This window comes from Eumetopias jubatus, unplaced genomic scaffold, assembly GCF_037043125.1.
Source record: "Eumetopias jubatus isolate StellerSeaLion01/CBP00866 unplaced genomic scaffold, mEumJub1_p1.0 scaffold_3, whole genome shotgun sequence".
Taxonomy (NCBI): Eukaryota; Metazoa; Chordata; class Mammalia; order Carnivora; family Otariidae; genus Eumetopias; species Eumetopias jubatus.
Genome location: NW_028274809.1, coordinates 50,747,202 through 50,770,574, shown reverse-complemented (window position 1 = coordinate 50,770,574; position 23,373 = coordinate 50,747,202). Strand labels below are relative to the sequence as shown.

General features: G+C 37.4%; 1 protein-coding gene across 2 annotated transcripts in view; it reads right to left on the bottom strand.

Moving 5' to 3' along the window:
- Positions 1-1,421: 1,421 nt before the first annotated feature.
- The window catches only part of FRZB (frizzled related protein), a 36,723-nt gene continuing 14,771 nt past the window's right edge, over positions 1,422-23,373 (bottom strand). For both annotated transcript variants that reach the window (XM_088022093.1, XM_028123435.2), the window contains 4 exons: positions 9,638-9,703; positions 5,176-5,380; positions 4,731-4,794; positions 1,422-1,538 (listed from right to left, as the gene is read on the bottom strand). In XM_088022093.1, the coding sequence (XP_087878219.1) occupies positions 1,422-1,538; positions 4,731-4,794; positions 5,176-5,380; positions 9,638-9,703 (452 nt within the window). The remainder of the gene's footprint in view (positions 1,539-4,730; positions 4,795-5,175; positions 5,381-9,637; positions 9,704-23,373) is intronic.

Here is a 23,373-nt window from a genome sequence, read left to right as displayed (position 1 = left end):
ATTATTTACTACTGGGGAAATGTTTGTTCCAGAATGAATTTCATTCTGGCACGACTGCCCTTGTAGAAGGAGGCACAGCACCATTTTGCTTCATAAATGTTTTATTTTCAGCATACCATAGCTTAGAAATTTGATTCTGCTCATATCAAATATGTAAATTGAAGGGAAGAACCCCTCGGGAGGAAGGAAGGAAAAGTATCTGTTGTTCCCCCAAGGTCCCTGGGGATACTGCAGCTGGGCTAGTGAGATTGTGCATTTGGTTCAAAAGTCAGAAAAACCTCTCTCCTGACAACCAGAATTCCTTTTATTAGGCATATTTTACTGAGCATTAAACAGCACAAATCCAAATGATAAAGTACAGGCCTGTAATTCAGTACAGCTTGGGTGTGAGTGCACACACGCGCGTGCACACACACACACACACACACACACACCCTCGCACATTTTGCCATCCTGCAAACTACAGCACTTTATAGAGCTATGTATCTTTTAAAAATAATACCCCGGTGCACATGCATACATACTTTCTTTCCCTGGTCGATGCAGCAAGTCAAGATTTATTTTAAAAGATGGGGAAAAAAAGACTTACACCAATGGGTTTATTTAAAGGGAAGCAAATTGAACAGAGCCACACTGATAACAGCAGATGTCTAGTTATAATTCACTTCCCTAATGCTGATTAATATATTCATAAACAAATCAAATGTATTGCCCAAAGAAAAATGTTACTGTTTACACCCCAATAGCCACTGGTTTCAGTGGTGCTTCTCAATCAGGCGAAATGTTCTTTCCCCAGCTCCTACCACTATTTATTTTGCTTCCTGCCAATCTTGCAAATAATTAATCTTGTGTGTCGTTTCCTCATAAATGCTTCCTGGTGCTTGATTGCTTTGCCTGTATGGCATTTGATTTCAAACTGCCATTTTACCTTTATAAACATTCAGAACTTTTAAGCATGAGGAGAATGCCCAAAAGGCATGTGAAAATGAGGCAATGGTAATTAGATGAGCAGACTATGTTTTATGGCATATCTAGCTTTCTGTGGATACCAGAAAGCTCTCTTTGCATCCAATATTGCATTCCCAATCTGGGTGCAGAACAGCAAATTAACATTTACTCCAGCAAAGAGGCCCTGGTATCAACATGTTTAATTTATTATTATTGCAAAGAACAGTTTTCCCAGGATTAGTGAAACAGAATACATATATTTAAGGATCTGCACTCAGACCACAAAAAAAGGAGGTGGGGGGAGGGAAGAGAAAAATAGAAAACAAGAGAGAAAATAGAAGTAATATCAGTTACCACATGATTTTTGTGGTAAAAAATAGAATATGGCGTGCAATAGTGCAATTTTCCTTTGCTGGTCCAGCAACGCAAGTCTTAATAGGAAGTCCACTGATGTTCTTTCTGCATTTCAGGATTTAGTTGCGTGCTTGCTGGGGGCTGGAGTTCCGGCCAGACTTCTGACTCTGAGTGGAATCGCTATGGCTAGAATCACTTTTATTCAGTCCAAGATGACGGAGCTTCACATCCCAGCGCTGTGAAATTTAAAACAGAAAATGGTTGCATGCACATATCGCCAAGGTCATCATTTCTATTATTCTAACAACTTAGTGAGACCACAAAGTCAGATCTCAAAAGCATTTTCCAAAAGTATAACATTTTGTTATCCTGTGATGCTATATGGACATAATTCTCTGATCATAAAAAAGTATAAAATTTTGTCATCAGATGATGTTTATATGGACATAATTCTCTGATCATAAAAAGCACAACAGTGGCCACCTAGAATATGTCAGTCATGTTTTCATAGCAAACCTCAAACTTAAAATTTCCATGTCTAATGGTGACACAAATATCTCTCCAAATCTGTGGGTATTTCTGGAGGTAACATACACAGTCTGGCATGCCCCTGGTGATCAACAAATGGAAGATTTACACACAGAATTCAAAGGGCTATTTTTCATCTTCTTCTCTGACGACACATCAGAACATAGCCTTTTAAAACATATGTGATTTAAGCAGTGAAAAAAATGGAAATTTGGGGGGCAAATGGGATCTCTTAAAAATATATTTCCAAGTAATCTCTGCCAAGTGCAACAATCACAACAGACAAGGTTCTGCACTCAAAGTTGGACAAAGCAGACATTACCAATGTTTCTCATAACCACAATCAAGCTCACTAATATTTCATATTAACAATGCCAAGAGTGTCTACATGTAAAATGATAAATTAAAAGGAAGTTCCATTTCAGGTATTATAGGTAGTGAATAAGGACTACTGCAGCACTTCTCAAATTTCAATAAAGATAGAAATAACCTGGAGATACTGTTAAAACTACAGATTCTCATTCAGTAGGTCTGGGATGGGGCCCAAGATTTTCATACTTAGTAAGCTTCCCTGTGATGCCAATGTTGCTGGTCCGGAGACCACACTTTGAGCAGCAAGGAACTAAGGTCAGATGGCCCAAGTTCAAATTCTAATTCCATCAGTTACTGTGCACAGTTTCTTGAACTTATTAAATCTCATTTTCATCATTAACACATTGGAATTAATAATAGAACATACTTACAAGACGGTTCTGAAGATAAATAAAAATACATAAAGGGCTTAGTACATTAATAATCATTTTTCAATTACTGTGAATAATTCTTCATTTTAGCATACTTTACTCCACAGTCTTACTGTTTTTCCTGTTAAAAAATAGTCTGATTCTCAGCTGCCCAAGGCAGACCAAATATTTTGATTTGAACAACCTGCTATATCAGAGACTTAGGTAAACAACCATTTGTATGGCAAAACCATAAGAAGTTCTTTATTTCTTATTCTATTCACTGAGCAAAAAGAAAAAAAATCAGCTAAAAAGGGCAACTCTTATTTGAAAAAAAAAAAAAACAAAAAACTGGCATCCTCCATAAAACTCTTTTTTACATCCTCACATTGACTGGAAAACTAAAGTAAGAACCTCAATAATTCTAGCCAAAAGAGATTTTTCTATCCAAGATCTTTAGCCATGAGTATCTGCATATGAATTAAAAATTGTTCACGTTATTGATTTAATTCTTCCCTTTACCATGTTTAAATCCAGACTGAGAATATAAAAGATTTCACAGTAACTCTGTGAGTCTCCTGTAGAAAATGGAAAATACATTTGCCTGAGAAATAGGATAAACAAGCCGTGTGTCCTGGGTCTTTACATGATGGTCATTGTTTTGGTACCAAAAGAGAAGCAGCAAACCTCGTTACATGCTTTGTAGCAGGGATGTTGAAAGCTCTTCCAACTGGTACAGGAATTTAGGACAAATTCCTGTTCTGCATTAGCAAGCAGAAAACCAAATTAAAAGGACAGTAAGAGGTTCCAATTTCCTGAAGAAGAGACACTCTTTAATAAACACCAAAGTAATTGAAAAGAGATACAAATGGAGAATTCCCACAAGTCTGAACTTGAAATACATCTCACTTTTGACAAATATACTAGGGGAAAAAAGAACCACCAAAGGGTAGTTTCTCTCTCCAAAATAATGCCCTTTACATTTTTGTAGGTCACTTAAACTCAAATGTGTCTGCTCTGTCAAGTGCCAGATGTAGAAGATAAACTGCCCAGGGGTATTTAACTTACCCTGTAAATGTTTCCCAAGCCTTCAAACTCACAGAAGGAAGGGCATGTATTATGTTTGGTACAATTCCCACTCTTTCTTTCTCCCTCCCTGCCCACTACACACACACACCTTTTTCAATTCTTTGTCATTCTATGCACACATTCCTTTCTTTGAAACAGATTTGTTTAGTAGAGTAAGAAGAAATGAAACCTTCTAACTTTCTATAATAAGGTCATTTACTGTGCTTTTTAAAAATGCAACATTTCCAGAATCTAAGAATCATTGGCTTAAAAATAAAGCTCCATTACTGCTCTAAAGGACCCGATTCGGTCAGATCTCTTACGTACAGATGAATGTGGCTGCATCCTGTACAGAGGAATCGGTGTCTATGAACCGGGGCAACATCGGCAGTTTTCTGCCCATCATTTGCTCTCCCCTTCTTCTTTGACTCACAGAACTACAGTTTGTTCAAGGAAGCAACATGTCCAGCTAAAATACTATACTTATCAGCTTCTCTTACAGCTAGGGATGGATGGGAGACTAAAACCTAAGTGTAAATTGACAGATGGGGGCACTTGGAAAGCCCTTTTCTTTTTAAAGATTTTTATTTATTTTTGACAGCGAGTGCGCACAAACAGGGGAAGCAGTAGGCAGAGGGAGAGGGAGAAGCGGGCTCCCTGGGGCTCGATCCCAGGACCCTGGGATCATGACCTGAGCCGAAGGCAAACGCTTAACCATCCGAGCCACCCAGGCGCCCCTTGGAAAGCCCTTTTTACCTCCCTTTCTTTCTCCCTGAAATACAGGTGTGATGCTGGAGGTAGACAGAACAGGAAGCTAGGAGGATCCTGGAGCCCTAATGATAATGTGGAGCCACCCCAGATTTCTCATTGTGCGAAGTGAGGCAACTACGGTTGTATCTCTGATGCACTTACAGAGAGAGAATTCACTTCTTAAATTGACATTAAAAACAAACTCCATCCTTAGAATTTGAGACACAGTCAGACAGACACACACATCTCAGGTTTAAGTATTTCTCATGCTCTTAAGGGCAACTCTTCATTTAAATGACAAATGGCTGGTTTCCTACTTTTACTTTTATGTAGCACTTTGAACATAGAATACAGGCTTACCTTAACTTTTTTACCAAGTCGATCCTTCCATTTCTCAGCAATAGAACCTTCCACCAACAGTAATCTGTATTTTTTAAAGAAGCAACAATTTTTGAAAAATAAAAACATATTACTGAAAAACACAAGGAATCATTGTCAAGAAAGATTTACTATTTACTCTAGACTAGCACAGCCAAGTTTTAGAACAGTAATTCTTAATAATTTGGGAGTCATGGACTCATTTAAGAAGAAATGTTATGATCCCTCTCCCCAGAAAAATGCACGCCCACAAATTGCACACACTTTTCTATCCAATACACGATATTGAGGGACCCAACAAAAATCTAACTATAAGCCCCTAGAAGGTAGACAGAGCCCCAGGTAAGAAACCCAGAGTAAGAGGTCTAGAGAAATGCAATAAAGGATAGGCACAGCAATTGTTCTGAATCCTTAGGGAGTGAATTACCTGGAACGTTCCTCATCTTCATAGCCCATGATGATATACTCCTCGTTAACATTAAGTGGAGGACACAGGCAGCCAGAGCTGGTGTAAAGGTTAATGGTGTCCCGTGGAATGTTTACCAGAGAAGACTTTAGAATCTCCTTCACCTCAACTACTACAGTCACATCATGGCACTTGGTCTTTACTTCTTTAACTTTAGCCCGAATGACTGGATAAAAGAAAATAAAGTTGATGTGGTAATATGAAACACAATAGATGCCCCATTCAAAAAAGACAAGTAGGCTCCTTTCTAGTCAATTCGTAGAAGTCAGCCAGATACTTTTGCCTTAGATGGTAGTGAATGACACACTACACAACACACCTGCCCCTTTACTCTTCAGCCCTGATCCCCTTCCAATTCGTGTACACATACATATTTGTGTATGTGTGTGTATGTGAGAAATCCACTTAATCAAGGCTGAATGAATCTGATGGGATTTTCCTCCAAAATTTTATTTTGAATGTGTACATATGTGGTTTCAGTTATTAATTTCACTCTTATGTAAAGACCTGGTATTTAATATGCCTTGTTTCTTTCTATCAGATGTATTAACGGATTTTCTAAAGGGTCGGAGCCCCTTCAGTGTTTTAAAATCTCTTCTACAGGGTTCCCCAGCTGCTTCTGCGATCTCTCCATCTTGCTCGTCTTAGGGACTGTTCAGACAACAGCTTCTTTCTTCCTTCGTCTCAGTCCAGATTATCTTTTGTATTCTCCTATAGGTATACTACATTTTCTTATTGAATAAGAACTGCTGGGGTGCCTGGGTGGCTCCAGCTCAGTCGTTAAGCGTCTGCCTTCGGCTCAGGTCGTGGTCCCAGGGTCCTGGGATCGAGCCCCGCATCGGGCTCCCTGCTCCACGGGAAGCCTGCTTCTCCCTCTCCCACTCCCCCCTGCTTGTGCTCTCTCTCTCTCGCTGTGTCTCTCTCCGTCAAATAAATAAATAAAATCTTAAAAAAAAAAAAAAAAAGAACTGCTACCATGAGACCTTGTTTCCTCCATGTGCTTTGAAGACAGACCCTTCAACATTCCCTCCGCTCATGTGCTATGGAACACGGTCTACTATGTTCGCTGCATGATGTACCTCTCTCAGTGGAAATACTGGCACGCAATGTAGCTCACAAAAGCCAGCTTCACTTCTCAGTATGAAGATGAACTGCTTTAAAGTAACCAATTCAGCTGCAAAGTCAAAGTATTTGACTCAGAATCTACAAAGTACAGTTCTGCTTCTAATCTGTATATTCTGTCCTCTGGAAGAGCCAAATGTTTTAGATTCCTCCTTTTGATAAATGAGCTTGTCTTTTTTTTTTTTTTTTTTTAAGGAGGGGTTTGAAAAAGCCTGCAAAGAAGTAAAAAATGTCAATTAGCAAGAAGCCAGTGGCTTTTGGCCCAGCTCCCTAGTCCAATATCCAGGGACGTTACAGAGAGGAAGACACAATGTATCCAAATGAATCCACTTTTTGAAAGCCTCTTAGGCACATATCTGCAAACCACTTTGGTCTGAGTCCCTTCCCATGGATTTTAGGGTCTTCTGGACTACAAAGGAATAGAAAAAAGTAACCCATGAAAACATAAAGCCAGCTGATAAACCATTCCTCCTATCAATGCCCCAACTTCATACAGAAACGTTCAATAACATAACACCAGTAGGACATATGGATGATAGAAATTAACTTCCTGGTTCTAAAAGCTTTAGGACAAAACCTCATTTTCGCTCCACAGGTACTTCAATTTTCGGAGAAAGTGTGAGGACTACCGTGAATGAAAGAACAACCCAGCTGTCCCTGCTTGGTGCAACTTGTGAGCAAAGGAATCCCTTCTTCGTGTTCTCTCAAGTCTGATTTTAAAAAAAAATAAGATTGCCTTTTTGAAATGTCGTTTGGGAGATTCAGTTGATAAATTGACAAGCCCAGCTAGCAGACATTTTTTGTGTGTCCTGGTTTATGTAAATGTGCCTCAGAGCATCCATCAACTCTTCGAGATTAGCAAACTGTGCAAATGTTCTCAAACTAATGATTTATTTACCCAGTGTGTCTACTATTTTCATTAGAAATTTTTAGCACATGTACCCACTCCAAAATAAATATCTCTCTACAAGACTTACTTTATTATTCAAGTAATTCTGTTAAAGCTCAAGAGCTTTTACTGAATTAATCTGAATGAAGCAACCTCTGCTTCATCTGTATTATCATTTACCCTCACTCCCACTTTGTTTTCTCATGAGACACAGGCAGAGACTAGTGATAAAAATCAACATATTTTATACTTTAAGTTGCATTTTCCTTTCAGAGTTCTTCCTTCTATTTAATCATTTGAGTGCCTGCTTTCCCCCCAAAGAAGCTCTAAGTAGGCAACAGATACATGAAATCCTTCAACTATGGGCAACCTGGTTATTGTTTGGCTATGAGGAAGAAATTATCTCCTTCCCACTAATTGTGACCTGTATTCCATTTTATGTTATAATATTCACTCGGATTTATAACCACTTGTATTTTAACTCTTAACCAAAATAGCAGCACCAACCGTCACAGCACTAAAAAAGTGAGATAAAGTAAAAATTGATTATAATAGAAGTAAAATAAATATGAAGTCAACTAAATTTCCTTGAAATAACATTTTTATTATGATTTCATTTTTAGGATACCTATACTTAAAAGTTCACATAACATTTTTCAATCTTGAAAAACCTAATCTCCTAAATATCAAGACCTCCATTTCCCTGTGATTTTTCACATCAGTTTTTAGAGGAATGGGTTCTCAGACGAGCAGCCCGGCATTTGACTTCTCAGAAAAACATGACCTTTCAACCTTGGAAAGTGCATCCACCACCGGCTAAGAGAAATTAGATTCCTCCTAAGATGAGTTTTAAGCAAAAAATAAAAATTGATTCCATTGAAGAAAAACTTGGGAAACTAGTACATTTATTTCAAAGAAATTTATTTACACTGAGAATTTTCTACTTTATGCCTTTAATACAGAGTATTTTCATAGATATCAAAGATTACTCTTACAGAGTCTTACCAATTTCTCTCCTTCCAATTCCCAACAGTATAGAATTAAAATAAATCTATGCTATATGTCCTCTGTCCTCTAAAATAAGGCACATAAATTAAATAAAATTCTCATTTTAATAATAAAGTTTCCTTTAAAAATCTATGTCATTTTTTTTGTTTTTTTTTTAAAGATTTTATTTATTTATTTGAGAGAGAGAATGTGAGAGAGAGTACATAAGAGGGGGGAGGGGCAGAGAGAGAAGCAGACTCCCTGCTGAGCAGGGAGCCAGATGCGGAACTGGATCCCAGGACTCCAGGATCATGACCTGAGCCAAAGGCAGTAGCTTAACCAACTGAGCCACCCAGGTGCCCCTCTATGTCATGTTTTTATTCATTGACTCAGCATCAACAATCTTCTTCAGAGATAGTCACACGACCTTTATTAATCTCATAGATGCTAGGAAAAAAAATCACAATAAAATGCCTATGGATTACAACAGATGTTGATTTGTCCCTTATTTTATCAGCTCAAAAATTCTAACTGAGCCTTCCAAATATAATAGTAATTGATATCTGTGACTCTCAAGCATGCCAGTACCCAAAAATACATTCTAAATAATTTAAGAAAGGACAATCTGGGTTCAATAACCACTGATAAAAATAGCATAACAATACATCTCCTGGAGAAGTTGAGAAAACTATAAAGGAGAGTGTATAGGAACCACCCAGCACAGTACCTGGTACAGACAGGAGGCTTTTCCTCCTGCAGTTAAGTCTGCCAGCTACATTTGGAGTGGTGGTTCTTCAATCAATATTTTAACAGAATGTCACTTTTCTTGGTCAAGCTAGACAAAAAACATTTCCTTAATTGAAATACTAACAACTTCTGTCAATGTTATCTTCCAACTCTGCCAATGTGTTCTATGAGATGGACTCATTGGAGAAACCAAGCTGTACTCTATTACCCATCCCTCCCTGATGTGTCAAAGCGCTCCTCCATTTACCCCAGTGAAGGGGATTTTGAAGCACGACTGAAAACCCGGGCAGCTCCAAACATTCAAGCTCAAACCCTCTTTAGCACGTCAGGGGAGGAAGAGTCCCTCCCATCTCGTTTGAAACACAGCTCTGGGTACTTACTTAATTACATGGTGCTAAGACAGCAGGAGTGCTGCCCAAGATGCTGCAAAACCAAGCATTTGTTAAGAGTTCTGCCCATGAGAAAAAAGAAAAAAAGAATTTTGCCCATGAGATATTTTAATTGTTGAGGAGGAACAGGGCACTTGTGCTTAAAAGTTGTCCTTGTTTGGTTTTAAGCCTTATTTTTAAACTGTTCTACGAATTCACACATGCACGGGCACATGCGCACAAACACATACACACACACACCCCTTTCTTAGCACAGCAGTTTATAGGTCAACCATGAAGTTATCCTTACCATAGTTGTAATTGTTTCGGAAATAGGTCTTCTGTGTAGCTCTAATAGGCTTACATTTGCAGCGTTCTGAAAAATACAACATTTTAACTATAAGCAAAAATTCAACATGAGCTTTCTTTTATTCATTCATATTTGTTGGTAAGATTCGATCCAAATTTGGTGGTGAGGTGGCTCTTCATAATTCTGTGTCTAATCTCTTTCTCCTGGGACTACATTCATGTTTATTCTATTTACCCAGACTCTTATTTAATGTTAATATGCTCATAAGCTCCTAGTCTTCAACAAACCACCTGAATCCTGAGGAAACCCTGTTCACCACCACGCATGAAGAAAGCATGAACCCCGAATCCCGAAAGAGGCATGTTTAGTGCCTATGGAAGTAGAATCAATGCCTACTGAAAGGCAATTTCCTGCTGATGCTCAGGTAACTGGTTTACCTCTGTGGGGTGCCACCTGCATTCATATATGCCTTACAGATCACATGACACTTTTCCAAATCCTAGTTCCTGATCTAAAAGAAGCAACTCAATGAGACAAGCAGGTATGATTACAACCCAGTGAACTTAATGAAGAGCAGCCACAAGTCCCATCTAGAGGTTGAGTAACCGCTATTTAACTCAATGGTATTTTTAAGGTTATTGGAAGAAATTACTAATACATAATTTGAAATGAGAAGTTCCATGTTTTTCAAATCTGGTGAGTAGTGACAAGAATACATTTTTACATATAAGACAAGTATATGTAATTAAAATTTGAATTGTCTCAAAATGTTTCATATATAGGATAAATCACTTAACATCTTGGAAAGTGGATTACTATACTGTTTATAGATTACTTAGCTAACAAATATAGGTCACATATGTATCATAACTGTAAGTTGTTAGTCATTAAAGCCAACGTAAAAATAGAAAATACATAATTATCTCAGGAAGCATTTAATTCATGTGAAGATTTCTTTAAACTAGTGTCCCTGAGAAAGCTTCATTAAGGATAAATGGCATCTGTTTATGCTTTGACACAGAAAAAGGAAAAAAGAACACATGAATCACAGAAAGAAAGCCAACAGAAGTATTTTAAGAAATGTTTTATATTAGTATAGACCAATAAAAGGCAGAAGATTTTGATGACCAGCTGATATTTTCTAATCAAAATAAATTTTACTTCCAGTTGAACTTATGGATAACATGCTTTAAAGTAGCATCCCAAGAAGAGTGGCAAGCACCCTTCCTAGCAGCGTTTAAGTTCTAGAAATCACCATTACTGGGGATCGGTGCTATTCTACAAAGCAGTAGTGGCAACATTATTCTCATCCATGAAAGAGTTGAGAATTTTCTCACACTACACACAGCACTTCCCTTGTTCTGCAGATAATTTTTAACACACAATTTCCATGGAATAAAGATCTCAAATCAATAAATTATGGGTAATTCCAGCATTGGTTGCTATTCTAAAGAAGGCCACTCCAATAATAACTTTCTTATTTGCAAAACATTTATATTCCTATTTGTCAAAAAAGGAAAGTTATCTAGTTCTATTGTACTGTTGCTTTATTTTGTACTGAAATGTTACAAATTTTTTAAGGAGATATTCTTTTTTTTTGCTGAAATATTGTTGACACAGAATGTTACATTAGTCCCAGGAGTACAACACCGTAATTCAACAAGTCTATACATTATGCCATGCTCACCAAAATTGTGGCTACCATCTGTCACCATACATCACTATTAGAATACCATATTCCCTGTTATGCCTTTTATTCCTGTGTTATGTTGGGATATGTTGACCATATTCCCTATGTTGTGCCTTGTATCCCTGTGACTTACTCATCCCATAACTGGAAGCCTATACCTCCCACTCCCTTTCATTCCTTTTGCCCATCCTGCCTACCCCATCCCTTCTGGCAATAACCAGTTCGTTATCTGTATTTATGGATCCATTTCTGCTTTGTTTGTTCATTTGTTTTGTTTTTTAGATCCCGCATATAAGTAAAATCGTATGGTATTTGTCTTTCTCAGTTTGACTTATTTCACTTAGCATAATACCCTCTAGGTCCATTCATGTTGTCACAAATGGCAAGATCTCATTCTTTTTTTGGTCCAGTAATATTCCAGTGTGTTTGGGTGTGTGTGTGTGTGTGTGTGTGTGTGTGTGTACATACCACATCTTTATCCATTCATCTATCAATGGAACCTTAGGTTGCCTTATTTGGCTGTTATGAATAATGCTGCAATAAAAAAGGGGGTGCATATATCTTTTGAATTAGTGTATTTGTTTTCTTTGGGTAAATACCCAGTAATGGAATTACTGGGTCATATGGGGTTTCTATTTTTAATTGTTTTTAAGTAAGCTCTACACCCAGTGTGGGGCTTGAACTCACAACCCTGAGATTAGGAGTTGCATGTTATATTGACTGAGCCAGCTAGGCGTCCCTCTATTTTTAATTTTTTGAGGAGCCTCCATACTATTTTCCACAGTGGCTATACCAATTTACTTTCCCATGAACAGTTCACAAGGGTTCCTTTTTTTGTGTTTTTGTTTTTTTATTTATTTATTTGAGACAGAGAGAATGAGAGAGAGAGAAAGAGAGCACATGAGAGGGGGGAGGGTCAGAGGGAGAAGCAGACTTTCTGCCGAGCAGGGAGCCCGATGCGGCACTCGATCCAGGGACTCGATCCAGGGACTCCTGGATCATGACCTGAGCCGAAGGCAGTCGCTTAACCAACTGAGCCACCCAGGTGCCCCTCACAAGGGTTCCTTTTTAAGGAGAGATGTTTTTGGGCGCCTGGGTGGCTCAGTTGGTTAAGCAACTGCCTTCAGTTCAGGTCATGATCCTGGAGTCCCGGGATGGAGTCCCACATCGGGCTCCCTGCTCAGTGGGGAGTCTGCTTCTCCCTCTGACCCTCCCCCTTCTCGTGCTCTCTATCTCACTCTCTCTCAAATAAATAAATAAAATCTTTAAAAAAAAATGAGAGATTTTTTTTTAAAGATTTTATTTATTTATTTGACAGAGAGAGACACAGAGAGAGAGGGAACACAAGCAGGGGGAGTGGGAGAGGGAGAAGCAGGCTTCCCCACCCCCCCAGCAGGGAGCCTGATGTGGGACTCGATCCCAGGACCCTGGGACCATGACCTGAGCCGAAGGCAGACACTTAATGACTGAGCCACCCAGGTGCCTCAAGGAGAAATATTCTTGAGATGAGACCATTTCTGAAGAAATAACTGCTATTGTCTTTGATTTACAAATTATCCTCACTGATATACACATAGGTACTTGTGCTTTTCTAGCATTTAAAAATAGATATTTCTCAAACATAATGCATGTACATAAATTATCTATATATTTATAATTCTTTAGAAATTTGCTCATACTCTAATAATAATTCTTGGCAAAACTATACCATCACTGAATTGAGTCTAATAGGATGTTGTTAGCATACAACTTTGCTTGAAGCATAAACAAAGATTCCATAACCTTCCCAAGCAGAGATTTTTCAAAAATTAAATCATAAAGTGATTTAGGAAGATTTCAAGTAGATATTTACATACCTATATATACACAACTACATATACATAGCTCGACCATTTCCTAATAGCTAAGGAGCAAAGCAATTTATTCTTGGGACTAGATTTGATTCATCTATAGAGCACGTATCTCTGTTAGCCTCAGAGTTGGCAAGGCCATGCCATAAATGTGACCCTTGTCAGCTTCAGTGTGTAGCTCTTGCAACAAACATCTGCCTGGTTGAACTAATAGCTCAATAAAACAACAGAATAAAAGGAGAAGTGGAAATTTATAAGTCTCAAATATGGAAGGACTTCCTTTCACTTATTTATGCTAACTCAAACCAAACATATTTATATGAGAGTGTATTCATGAAAAATATATCTTAGATTGATTCTTCTTCCTCTAAAGTACTTTTACTCACATCTACATTTTATCCCTGAAGGCCCAAGAACTGAGAAATTGCAAAGAATCATGGAGGGATATAGTACATGCATTATTCATTATGTTTTTTTGTACCTGCCACCCTAAATCAGAGTAACAGCCTTTTTTTTCTTCTTTTACTATAAATAGTTGATTTCTCAGACTTTTTATGGAGCCAGTAATATTATCATCATTTCTACTTTAATTTATTAATAATGTTGCTAGTAGTGTCCCTCTCCCAGCTTCCCAACTGCACAAGGTTCTTAAATTTTGGTTTCTACAGTGGCAAAATAAAATCTATTATTTACTGAGCTTTGCACAAAAACCATTAGATATTGATCTGGTTGCATTCCAAAAACCATTAGATATTGATTTGGTTGAGAAGAAAAGGTTGTAAAGGAACTGCCTTGGTGTTTTTATCTCAGGAAAAAAAAATACATGAACAAGTTAAAGGAGCTGGCTGCAACAAAAATAAGAGACAAAAAAATTCTTCAAATGTGGGGGAGGTTTTATATTAATAATTCATTCGCCTCAACATCTAGGATCAAATATAACATCCTGAATTGCAGAACAGCATGGCGTCCTATATCCCACAAGCATCCATGGGCCTCCATCATGAAACCACCTCTGGCAGCTCTCCTTCACGTTTTTGCTTGGTTCTCTCAGGCACTCTCCTAGAATCAATGATTTCCTACTTCTCTGCTAATGAAACTAAAGACTGTTTATCATCCTCATACAAACATGAGTTTATCACCCTCATGCAAACATTAGTTTGTGAAATTAACATACCTGAGCTCCACGGAATCTGGTTTGCCACTCAGAGGAGATACCCCCCCTTCCGCACACCCACCATGCACTGTCTCAACAATGAGGCTTCTTATAAAGATAGTTCAGAGAGGAAAGTAATCACATCCTCCTTTATTCGAATTTTTGTTCATAAAAATGGGCTCATTTATTGAAAACAATGATAATAGTATTTTTAGAGTCATATGGTTTCATAAGATCTAAAGAATTATAAGTACCTGATAAAACTATGAAATTTGATTCTCGGTGGACCTTCACTACTTAATGCAATCTGTTCAAGTTCATGCTTAAGGGTGATACAATTTTCTATTCTTGACCTTTGCTTGAGATTCACTACTGCTGGGCCCTATCCAGAGCCATAAGACTATAACTGACTTCCTTTGCTGGATTCTAAAACCCCTATAGCTTTTCAGGTACCATGACTTTGGAATACTACTATCTATGAATTAGTATTTTTCTGCTTTTTCTAGGAGAAGACATCTTATATCTATGTGCAGGATCTATTGTCAAAAAGTATGTGGGGATTAAAGAAAATATAATTCTATTTGTTTTACAATTTCCACTGTAATTCTTTCAAGATTGACTCATTCTAATCAAATTAGAGTTTAAGTAATTTTAATTTGTACCAAATGTATTATATGTTTTATATCTTGGCATTTGACCCTATAAGCCCACTTGCCCTCTTCCCTCCATTTTAAGAAACAAGAGGAAACCACAAATTTTAAAACAGACATAAAAAATAAATTTTTACAATTTGAACCTCTATATTCTTAACTATGACTTCTTTACTGAGATCCAGCTCTCACCTATAAGAGGTGTTGATAAGTACACCCTTAGGTATAATTTGGACTTATATTTTATAGAATTACTGGGAGAAATAAATGAGGGAATACACATAAAATACTTACCACAGTACCTGGTATACCTGCCTCATAAATGTCAGATTTAATCAAGATTCACTGGGATTTTTAATCCATTATATATAAAGACCACCTAATGAATAAGAGAAGGACTATTTGTCCAAGGTTCCTTGCCACCTACAGAACTGTGGTGCCCACCAAAATTAAGCAATCAGGCTTTTCAACAGTACCAGATTCTGCTATTTTGATTCAGGCAGACCAAGCTAATTTCTGTCCTGATGTAAGGAGTCCATTTGAATTGTCATGTACATATTCAAAATTGGAAGAATCAAACTTAGCAAGCCAAAATGATCACATATATGACCATTCTAATAAGTATTAGAATGCAAGAGAATATGACAAAATGATTAAGGGCACATGGGTTTGAATCCCAGCTCCATTACTTCCCAGTTGTGTGACCTTGGGCAAGTTACCTTCAGCAAAACCTATTTCTAAACTAATACTGTCTACTTCATAGGGTTATTGTTAAGAATTTAAAGAATAATTCACTTAAAGAATTTGGCACAAAGCCTATTACTTAGTAAATCATTCACTGAATGTTAGCTCTTAGCAGTAATATATAAACAAAAAGATCTGAAGATATTTTATGCAAATTCAAGAGCAGATGATGAAACAGATGATTTTCTAACCAAAAATCATCTGCAAGTTGATTTAAAAATTAAAGTTTAAAGTTTATACTTAAAGGTTTAAGTTTAAAGATAAAAATTGACTAAATTTTTTCCTAGAGATAGAAACTTTTATATATATTACATTTAGTTTGGGGGGAGAACTATATAAAAAAAATAGAATTGAGAAATCACATCTGTATTATGCTCCCACAAGGGTATACTGTTTCACAAAAAAGAATGAAGTGATTCACAGAAATGGATAAATCTCAAAAACGTTACACAAAAACAAAAGTAGCCAGTCACAAAAGAATATTGTACTATATGATTCCATTTACATGAATCTGAAAAACAGACATTAATCTATGGTGATAAAAATAACATCTGTGCTTGCCTCACAGTGGGGTGGGTGATTGGGCCCAAGGGAATTCTCACGGGTGATGGAAATGTCTTTATTTTGATCTGAGTGATAGCTACATAGATGTATACATTTGCCAAAATTCAGTGTGGCATACACTTAATTATGCCTTTTACTGTAAGTGAATTATACATCGATAAAGTACCAATAACATAAAAATTCATAAGACATTCCTTTCATTTTTCCATAAACTGAAGTGTGCCATGACTTAGCAGCTGTTCATTACATGTTTAAAATAATATTTATTTCCCAATCATAAGCATAAGGCTAAGAATCTATTAGATTTTATTTTGGATAAGAGCAGTATGTGGAAAATGCAATGCAGTTGATTGGTGAACATAGGTAATAAGGCTTTAAAAAGCAAAAATAACATTTGCTCAGTTTAGCTTAAAAAACAAATCTCAAATATTGTAATAAAGGTCTCTATTCATAGTAATTTGTACTTTGTAAAAGGGAACTGTTTAAGATTGAGAGGACTAACACTGTATTAATAAGAAAAGGAAATTTAGTTTATTCTTTAGGATTTAGGTCTTTGGAAATTTTTAAATAAACTGTCCTTCACAACATTTCTGGATCCAAGGGTCATTCAGGATATACAAAATATAATCACTGAGATTTGCCCATTTTCTCCTGTGAGAGCTGAAGTATCATGTTCAGCGATATACACTAAAGAGCTCAATTAACAAAAGCAAAGTGGGCTTCACAGTCTTTTAGAACATCATGTATCAGGGCACCTGGGTGGCTCAGTCAGTTAAGCGTCTGCCTTTGGCTCAGGTCATGATCCCAGGACCCTGGGATCTCAGAGTCCTGGGATGGAGCCCTGCATCTGGGCTCCCTGCTCACTGGGGAGCCTGCTTCTCCCAGGCACCTCTCCCTGCCCCTCCCCCACCTGGGCTCTCTCGCGTGCTTGCTCTCTTAAATAAAATCTTAAAAAAAAAAAAAAAATCAGGTATCTATCTAGCCCTCTCAAGCACATAGAAAAGAGGGCAGAAAAGGGAGGTGCGGTCACTGCTCACTCCCTCACCCCATGTCCCGGGCATACAGTATGCCTGGCAAGAAGAGGCAGCCATGACATTTCTAAAGAACAGTGGGGTGGATGGACCAATAAGCGGACTATGAAGTTTCGATACTGGGGACCTGAGAAAACAACGGTGCCACATACTAAAAAAGAAAGTTGCAAGGAAGAAATCTGTGATACAAAGATAGCTTTAATTATTAACTAGGTTGTATTTGAAGTACAACTAGGTGGCCCGGATAGAAGTGTTTACTAAAGGAGAAATGTGGTGCTCTCCCCGTGGCAGTGATAAAACCTGGAGTCACGAGAGTGATAACTAAGCCCATGGAGCTGGCTGCACTCCAGTGAGAAGAAACCACTGCAGAGAGATAGGGACAGAGGCCAAGCACAGAGCCTAAGGGAATGCCCATTGCCAGGGGCGGGGCGGGGGGGGCAGGAGAAGCACCAGGAGATTTGGGTAACAGCTGGAGAAGGAGAATGTTTATGAATAAAAAGGAGTCAAAAGTGTCAAATATTGCAAAGTAATAAAATAAAGGACGCATATACTTGTAAGCTACTGTAAAATTGTAAATATACTACTTTTTATCTACCCTAATTTTTTTCCAGCAAAGGGCAGAAGTTGCCCCCAAGTTAATTCAGCTGCTATAGTCAATAAACATTTGCACCAAAGGAAAAAAAACAAATTCCTTCTCTAAATTAGGAGGAAGTGAAAGGGGAGGAAAGAAGTTTGGAGAAGGAGAGAGAGAGAGAGAATGAATCTATACTACCCAAGCCAGGCCTAGGCCATCCCCAAAAGAGGGGTAGCTGGGGCAGACCTGGCAGGTGCAGGCAATCAGGAATCCAGTTACTCAGCAGCTGCCCCTCAGCCCCCCAGAAGAGTTTCTCTGAAGCACCTCTGAGATAGGGGCAGGAAGATGTTAGTGAAAACTTTGTAGAGCACCCAACTTACACTGGGGATACTGCTAATGTTTCCGTGATTCGAAAATACATCCGATGGAAACTCAGAGGTCAATACAGCCTGATTTTGTATTTGGAAAGAAATCAGAAAAGTAATTTGGTTATGCTTCTATAAGAGAACAGAGAAAAGAGAGAAAAAAGAAAAGAAAAGAATTGTTAAACTTCCAGACAAAGGATAAATTAACTGGAGTTTCTTTTCCAAATTCTGGGCAGAAACAGCTTGACACTATTTAAAGTGAGGTTATGTGGGTTACAATGTTTTTGTACCTTCCTCATTCCCCGTTTTATCAACCTCGGCTGCTCCATTTTTCCAAAACATAAAATTTTGAGTGTGAATAATTTATATTTTCTTTACAGAACATGTGACTACGTCAGTGCATTTTTTTTGCAAGCAGAATGATCTTGGTTTTGCCTGTTTGTTGGTTGGTTTTCATCGTTCCCATTATACCAGGGAACAGGGAAACATTTGTAAAGGAGGAACAGTAAACACTAAACCCAGGAAATGACATTCATTCCAGGTAGTTTTACACATTGAACTGTTTTTGTATATTATTTATGCCATCTTCTTTTGTTGACACATTGAAGTGCTATATTATTCTAACCATAACTTCTGGACAATTTGATAGCACATGCCTGCACTTGGCCAAAAATGTTGACTTACCAATTATACTATACAAATGAGCCTTGTGGTTTGTTTTGATCAAATATAGAGTAGGAGTGATCATTAAAATAGAACCAGGGCTAGACACCAATAATTTCCAGCTGATTTTATGACACTGCCAAAACATTCTCAATTGCATCAAGGTAATGAAATAATTCTAAATAAGTCATTTTCATTCACTTATGTTTTTTCACAAGATAAATGTTTGTTGGGCACCTTTGGCAGACATTGCCTCTGGCCAAACCCTTGTCACTCTGACAAGATTCAATGGAAATCAACAGTGAAAACTGCTGCAGTCTAATGAAAATTCATATCTTAAACTTATTTACAACTCAATAAAATAAATATTCCACTTCCACATATAAGTCACCTTACAAGGCAGAGGCACCTGGGTGGCTCAGTCGGTTAAGCATCCGACTCTTGATTTTGGCTCAGGTCATGATCTCAGGTCATTTCAGTGGAATGGTTCTTATAGAGGATAAGCAGGTAAATTAACAACTAAAATAATTCTTTTGGTATTAATAGTTTGTTTTGTTCTGACATTAATAGTTTAAAGATACAGGATTCTCAATAGAAAAGGAATGGTATTTTCCCTCTAAGTTTCCATTTTCCCTTGAATTTGGAGAGAAGTATAGAGTTAATAGTATTTAACAAAGTCAGGAAGAAAGTTGGAATTCAAAGTTGAATGTTGACTGATTACCACAAATAAAACCAGATTGGCTACTTTCCACTGGGAAGTCCTGTTTCCCATTCTTAGATCTTCCCTTAAGCCTTCCCACCACCAGCATCCCCCACAGCCAAGAAAGAAAACCTAACTCCTCCTGCTTTTCTTTCATTAAATATTTTTATTATGACAGGGATTCAACACATTGAAAGACAACTAAAGCTGGGTTTTTTTTCTGGGGGGGGTAAAGTGCAACCGTTATTTGTTGTTTCTACTTTGAATGGTGGGTGTTGAGAACTCAAGGGGCTATAAAGAAGGAAAGGATGTGCTCAGGGAAGCTTGTCCAGTCCAAAAGGAAAGAATGTGTGGGCTGTGGAGGCTAAATCAGAAATGAAAACAAATGTAGAAAAGAACTTCCCACTAATCTCAAGGCTGTGGAGGGGAATGACACCTCTCTCTCTCTAATAAAAAAAAATAAAAAATCTTTTAAAAATAAAGAAAAGACACCTTACAAGGCAGGACACACAGACCCAAACCAGTGCAAATTCCTAGAGGAAAGTGAAATAGAAAAGGTATATGGTAATTAATTGTAGTTATAATGTTGTAAGAGCAAATACAGCATTAATCATAGAAATAAAAACTAGAAACCCAAATATCCAAGAACATTAGAATAATGTGTGGTATATTCATATGATAAAATACTACACAGCAATGAAAATTCAGAAGTACTACTATACACAGCATAATAAGAAGCAGAGGAAGCCACACACACACACACACACACACTATATATATATTCATAAAAGATCAAAATTAGGCAAAATTAATATATGCTATTGGAATTTCTGCTAGTAGTTACCTTTGGAAAGAAGGGTGGAAGGAGAAATTTGGAAGTGGCACAAGGAGGCTTCTGAAGCTCTGGTAATGGTATATATCCTAATCTGTGCAGTGGCTACACAAGAGTGTTTACTTTGTGACAAGTCACTGAGCTGCATGCTTATGATTTGTGCTTTTTTCATATACATCATACTTCATTTGAATGCTTATTTTATAGTAAGATGGAGTAACTAGCCTCCACCCTGTCTCTCTCACTGAACGCAGAGAATGCATGAAGCAACTACTTAAGGGCTCCAAAAAGTAAATAGTAGCAGGAAGATTGGGAAAGAAAACCAGTACTATCAAACTGGTAGTAGGATAATCAAATTTTCCCCTCTGGTACCCTCCAGCCTAGTTTCAACACAGCCCATAGCCTGTAAGTGGGCATTATGCAGACAGAGTTCTTCAGGAGAAGCCCTCTAGTTCTGACTCAAGAAGTAGGAAAGGGTCTTCTAACACTCCATTCTCTTGTATCCCTCAAGAAATCCTGGGGCAGTACTGACAATAGCTGCACCAAGGGAGGCCCTCAGAAGCCTAAACTGCGATGTTAAAGAACTTTTTTTCTGATTGGACATGTAGTGTCAAGAGATTGGGGCAAAGTCCCATTGCTTTGTCCTCCCACCATGTGGCCTTGATGCAGAGTCAGTCACAGGAAGTACATCAGAAAGTGGGATAAATAAGGCTCCAGCTTTCTGGCCAAAAGCCCAAAGCTGGGGAGCCCCCAACAAACTGAAAAGTACTGAGATGACCACAGAGAGGGAGGAACTTAGAAAAAATTCCATAAAATTGTTTATGAACTGGGTAGGTTCACCTGTGGGTATATATATGAATCTGACACTAAGCAGTATACCATAGACTTTGAAAACTAAATTATGGGATAGATCATTGCCCTGATCTCACACTGGCCACTGGGTAGGATACACATGGAATGAATCTGAAAGGCACTGCAAAGACTGACAATGAAACGGATACTGAAAGCACAACCCACAGAAGACAAGTCAGAATTTGCTACTTTAACCCAGCAAGATTGACTCCTGCTAAAATAAAAATATCAACATTTTTCATAGAACTTTAAATAAGACCCAAATTCTTAGAACATAATAATCAAAATGACCAGGATGCAATAAATTACTCTACAGATGAAGAATCAGAAAAATCTCAATATGTACAGGAAAAAAAAAATCGGATGACACAAATGTTAAAGTTACCCAACAGTTTCAAGGCAGCTTTTATAAAAATTCCCCCAAAAGTTATAGTGAACACCCTTGAAATGAATGGAAAGATAGAAAGTCTCAAGAAAGAAATAGAAGATACAATGAAGAACCAAGTGGAAATTTTGAACGTGGAAAATTGCAATAACTGAAGTAAAAAAATTCACTGGATGGGCTCAACACCAGAACAGACATGATCAAGGAAAAGAGTCAATGAACTTGAAGACAAACCAAAAGAAATTATCTAATCTGAAGAAACAGAAAAGATCGGGAGGGGAATGAACGGAGCCTCTGGGACCTGTGGGACAATAACAAAAGCTCTAACATTCACATCATCACAGATTTGGAAGTAGAAGAGAATGTGCTATAAAAATAAATATTTGAAGAAATGGTTGCGGAAAGCCTCCCAAATTTGACAAATGCAAAAACTTATAGACTCAAGAAACTCAGTTAACCTTAAACAGGATAAGCCCAAAGAAATCAAATTTCAGACATAGCATAATCCAACTCCTGAAAACTAAACACCAAGAAAAATTCTTGAAATCAACCAGAGAAAACTGATGCATTATATAGGGGAACAATGATTTGAATAACTACCAGTGTCCCATGAGAAACACTGAGGACAGAGTAAATAGAATAACTTTTTTAAGCCTGAATGAACTGCCAACCCAAAATTCTATATCCAGTGAAAATGTCCTTCAGGAATAAAGGTGAAAGGTAGACATTTTCAGATAAAGGAAAACTAAGAGAATTTGTTGCCACCAGAATTGTTCTAAAAAGAAGTGTTGAAGGATGCTCTTCAAGTAGAAGGAATACTAGAAATCAGGAAAAATGATAGAAATTAAAAATATCTGTGTCAACACAGTAGGCTATTCTCCTATTGAGTTGTTTTAAAACATTTTTAATGTCAGGGTGCCTGGGTGACTCAATCGGTTAAGCATCTGACTCTTGGTTTCAGGTCATGATCTCAGGGTCATGAGATCAAGCCCCATATCAGGCTCCACACTCAGCACAGAGTCTGCTTGAGATTCTGTCTCTCACTCTCCCTCTGCCCCTCCCCCCAAAATAAATAAATAAATCTTTAAAAGAAACACTTTTTATGTCTGAAAGAAAAAGTATAGATACATATTCTCATGATACATGTATCATGTGAAAAAAAATTATATATAACACAGATATATACGTGTGTGTGTGAGAGAGAAACATTCACATAATCTAAAATAAGTTAGGAAATAGAAAACAGGAATGAAAAAGAGAAGGAACAAACGGAAAACAAATAAAATGGTAGATCTAAATACAAACATATCAATAATCACATTAGATGTAAATGGTCTCAACACACCAATCAAAAGACAAAGATTGGTAAAATGGACAAAAAACAATACCAACAAAAGAATGACCCAATTATACAGGTCTACAAGAAATTTATTTAAAACATAATAATATAGTTATGTTAAAAATAAAAGGATAAAGATTACCTTGCAAATACAGATCAAAAGAAAATTGAAGAAGCTATATATTAATATCAAAGAAAATAGACTTCAGAGCAGAGAAAATTACGAGATAAAGAGGGACATTACTTGATGAAGGGTCAATTCCCCAATTAGACATAAAAATACTGTGAATGCACCAAATAACAGAGTTTCAGAATACATGAAAGAAAACTGACAGCCCTGAAAA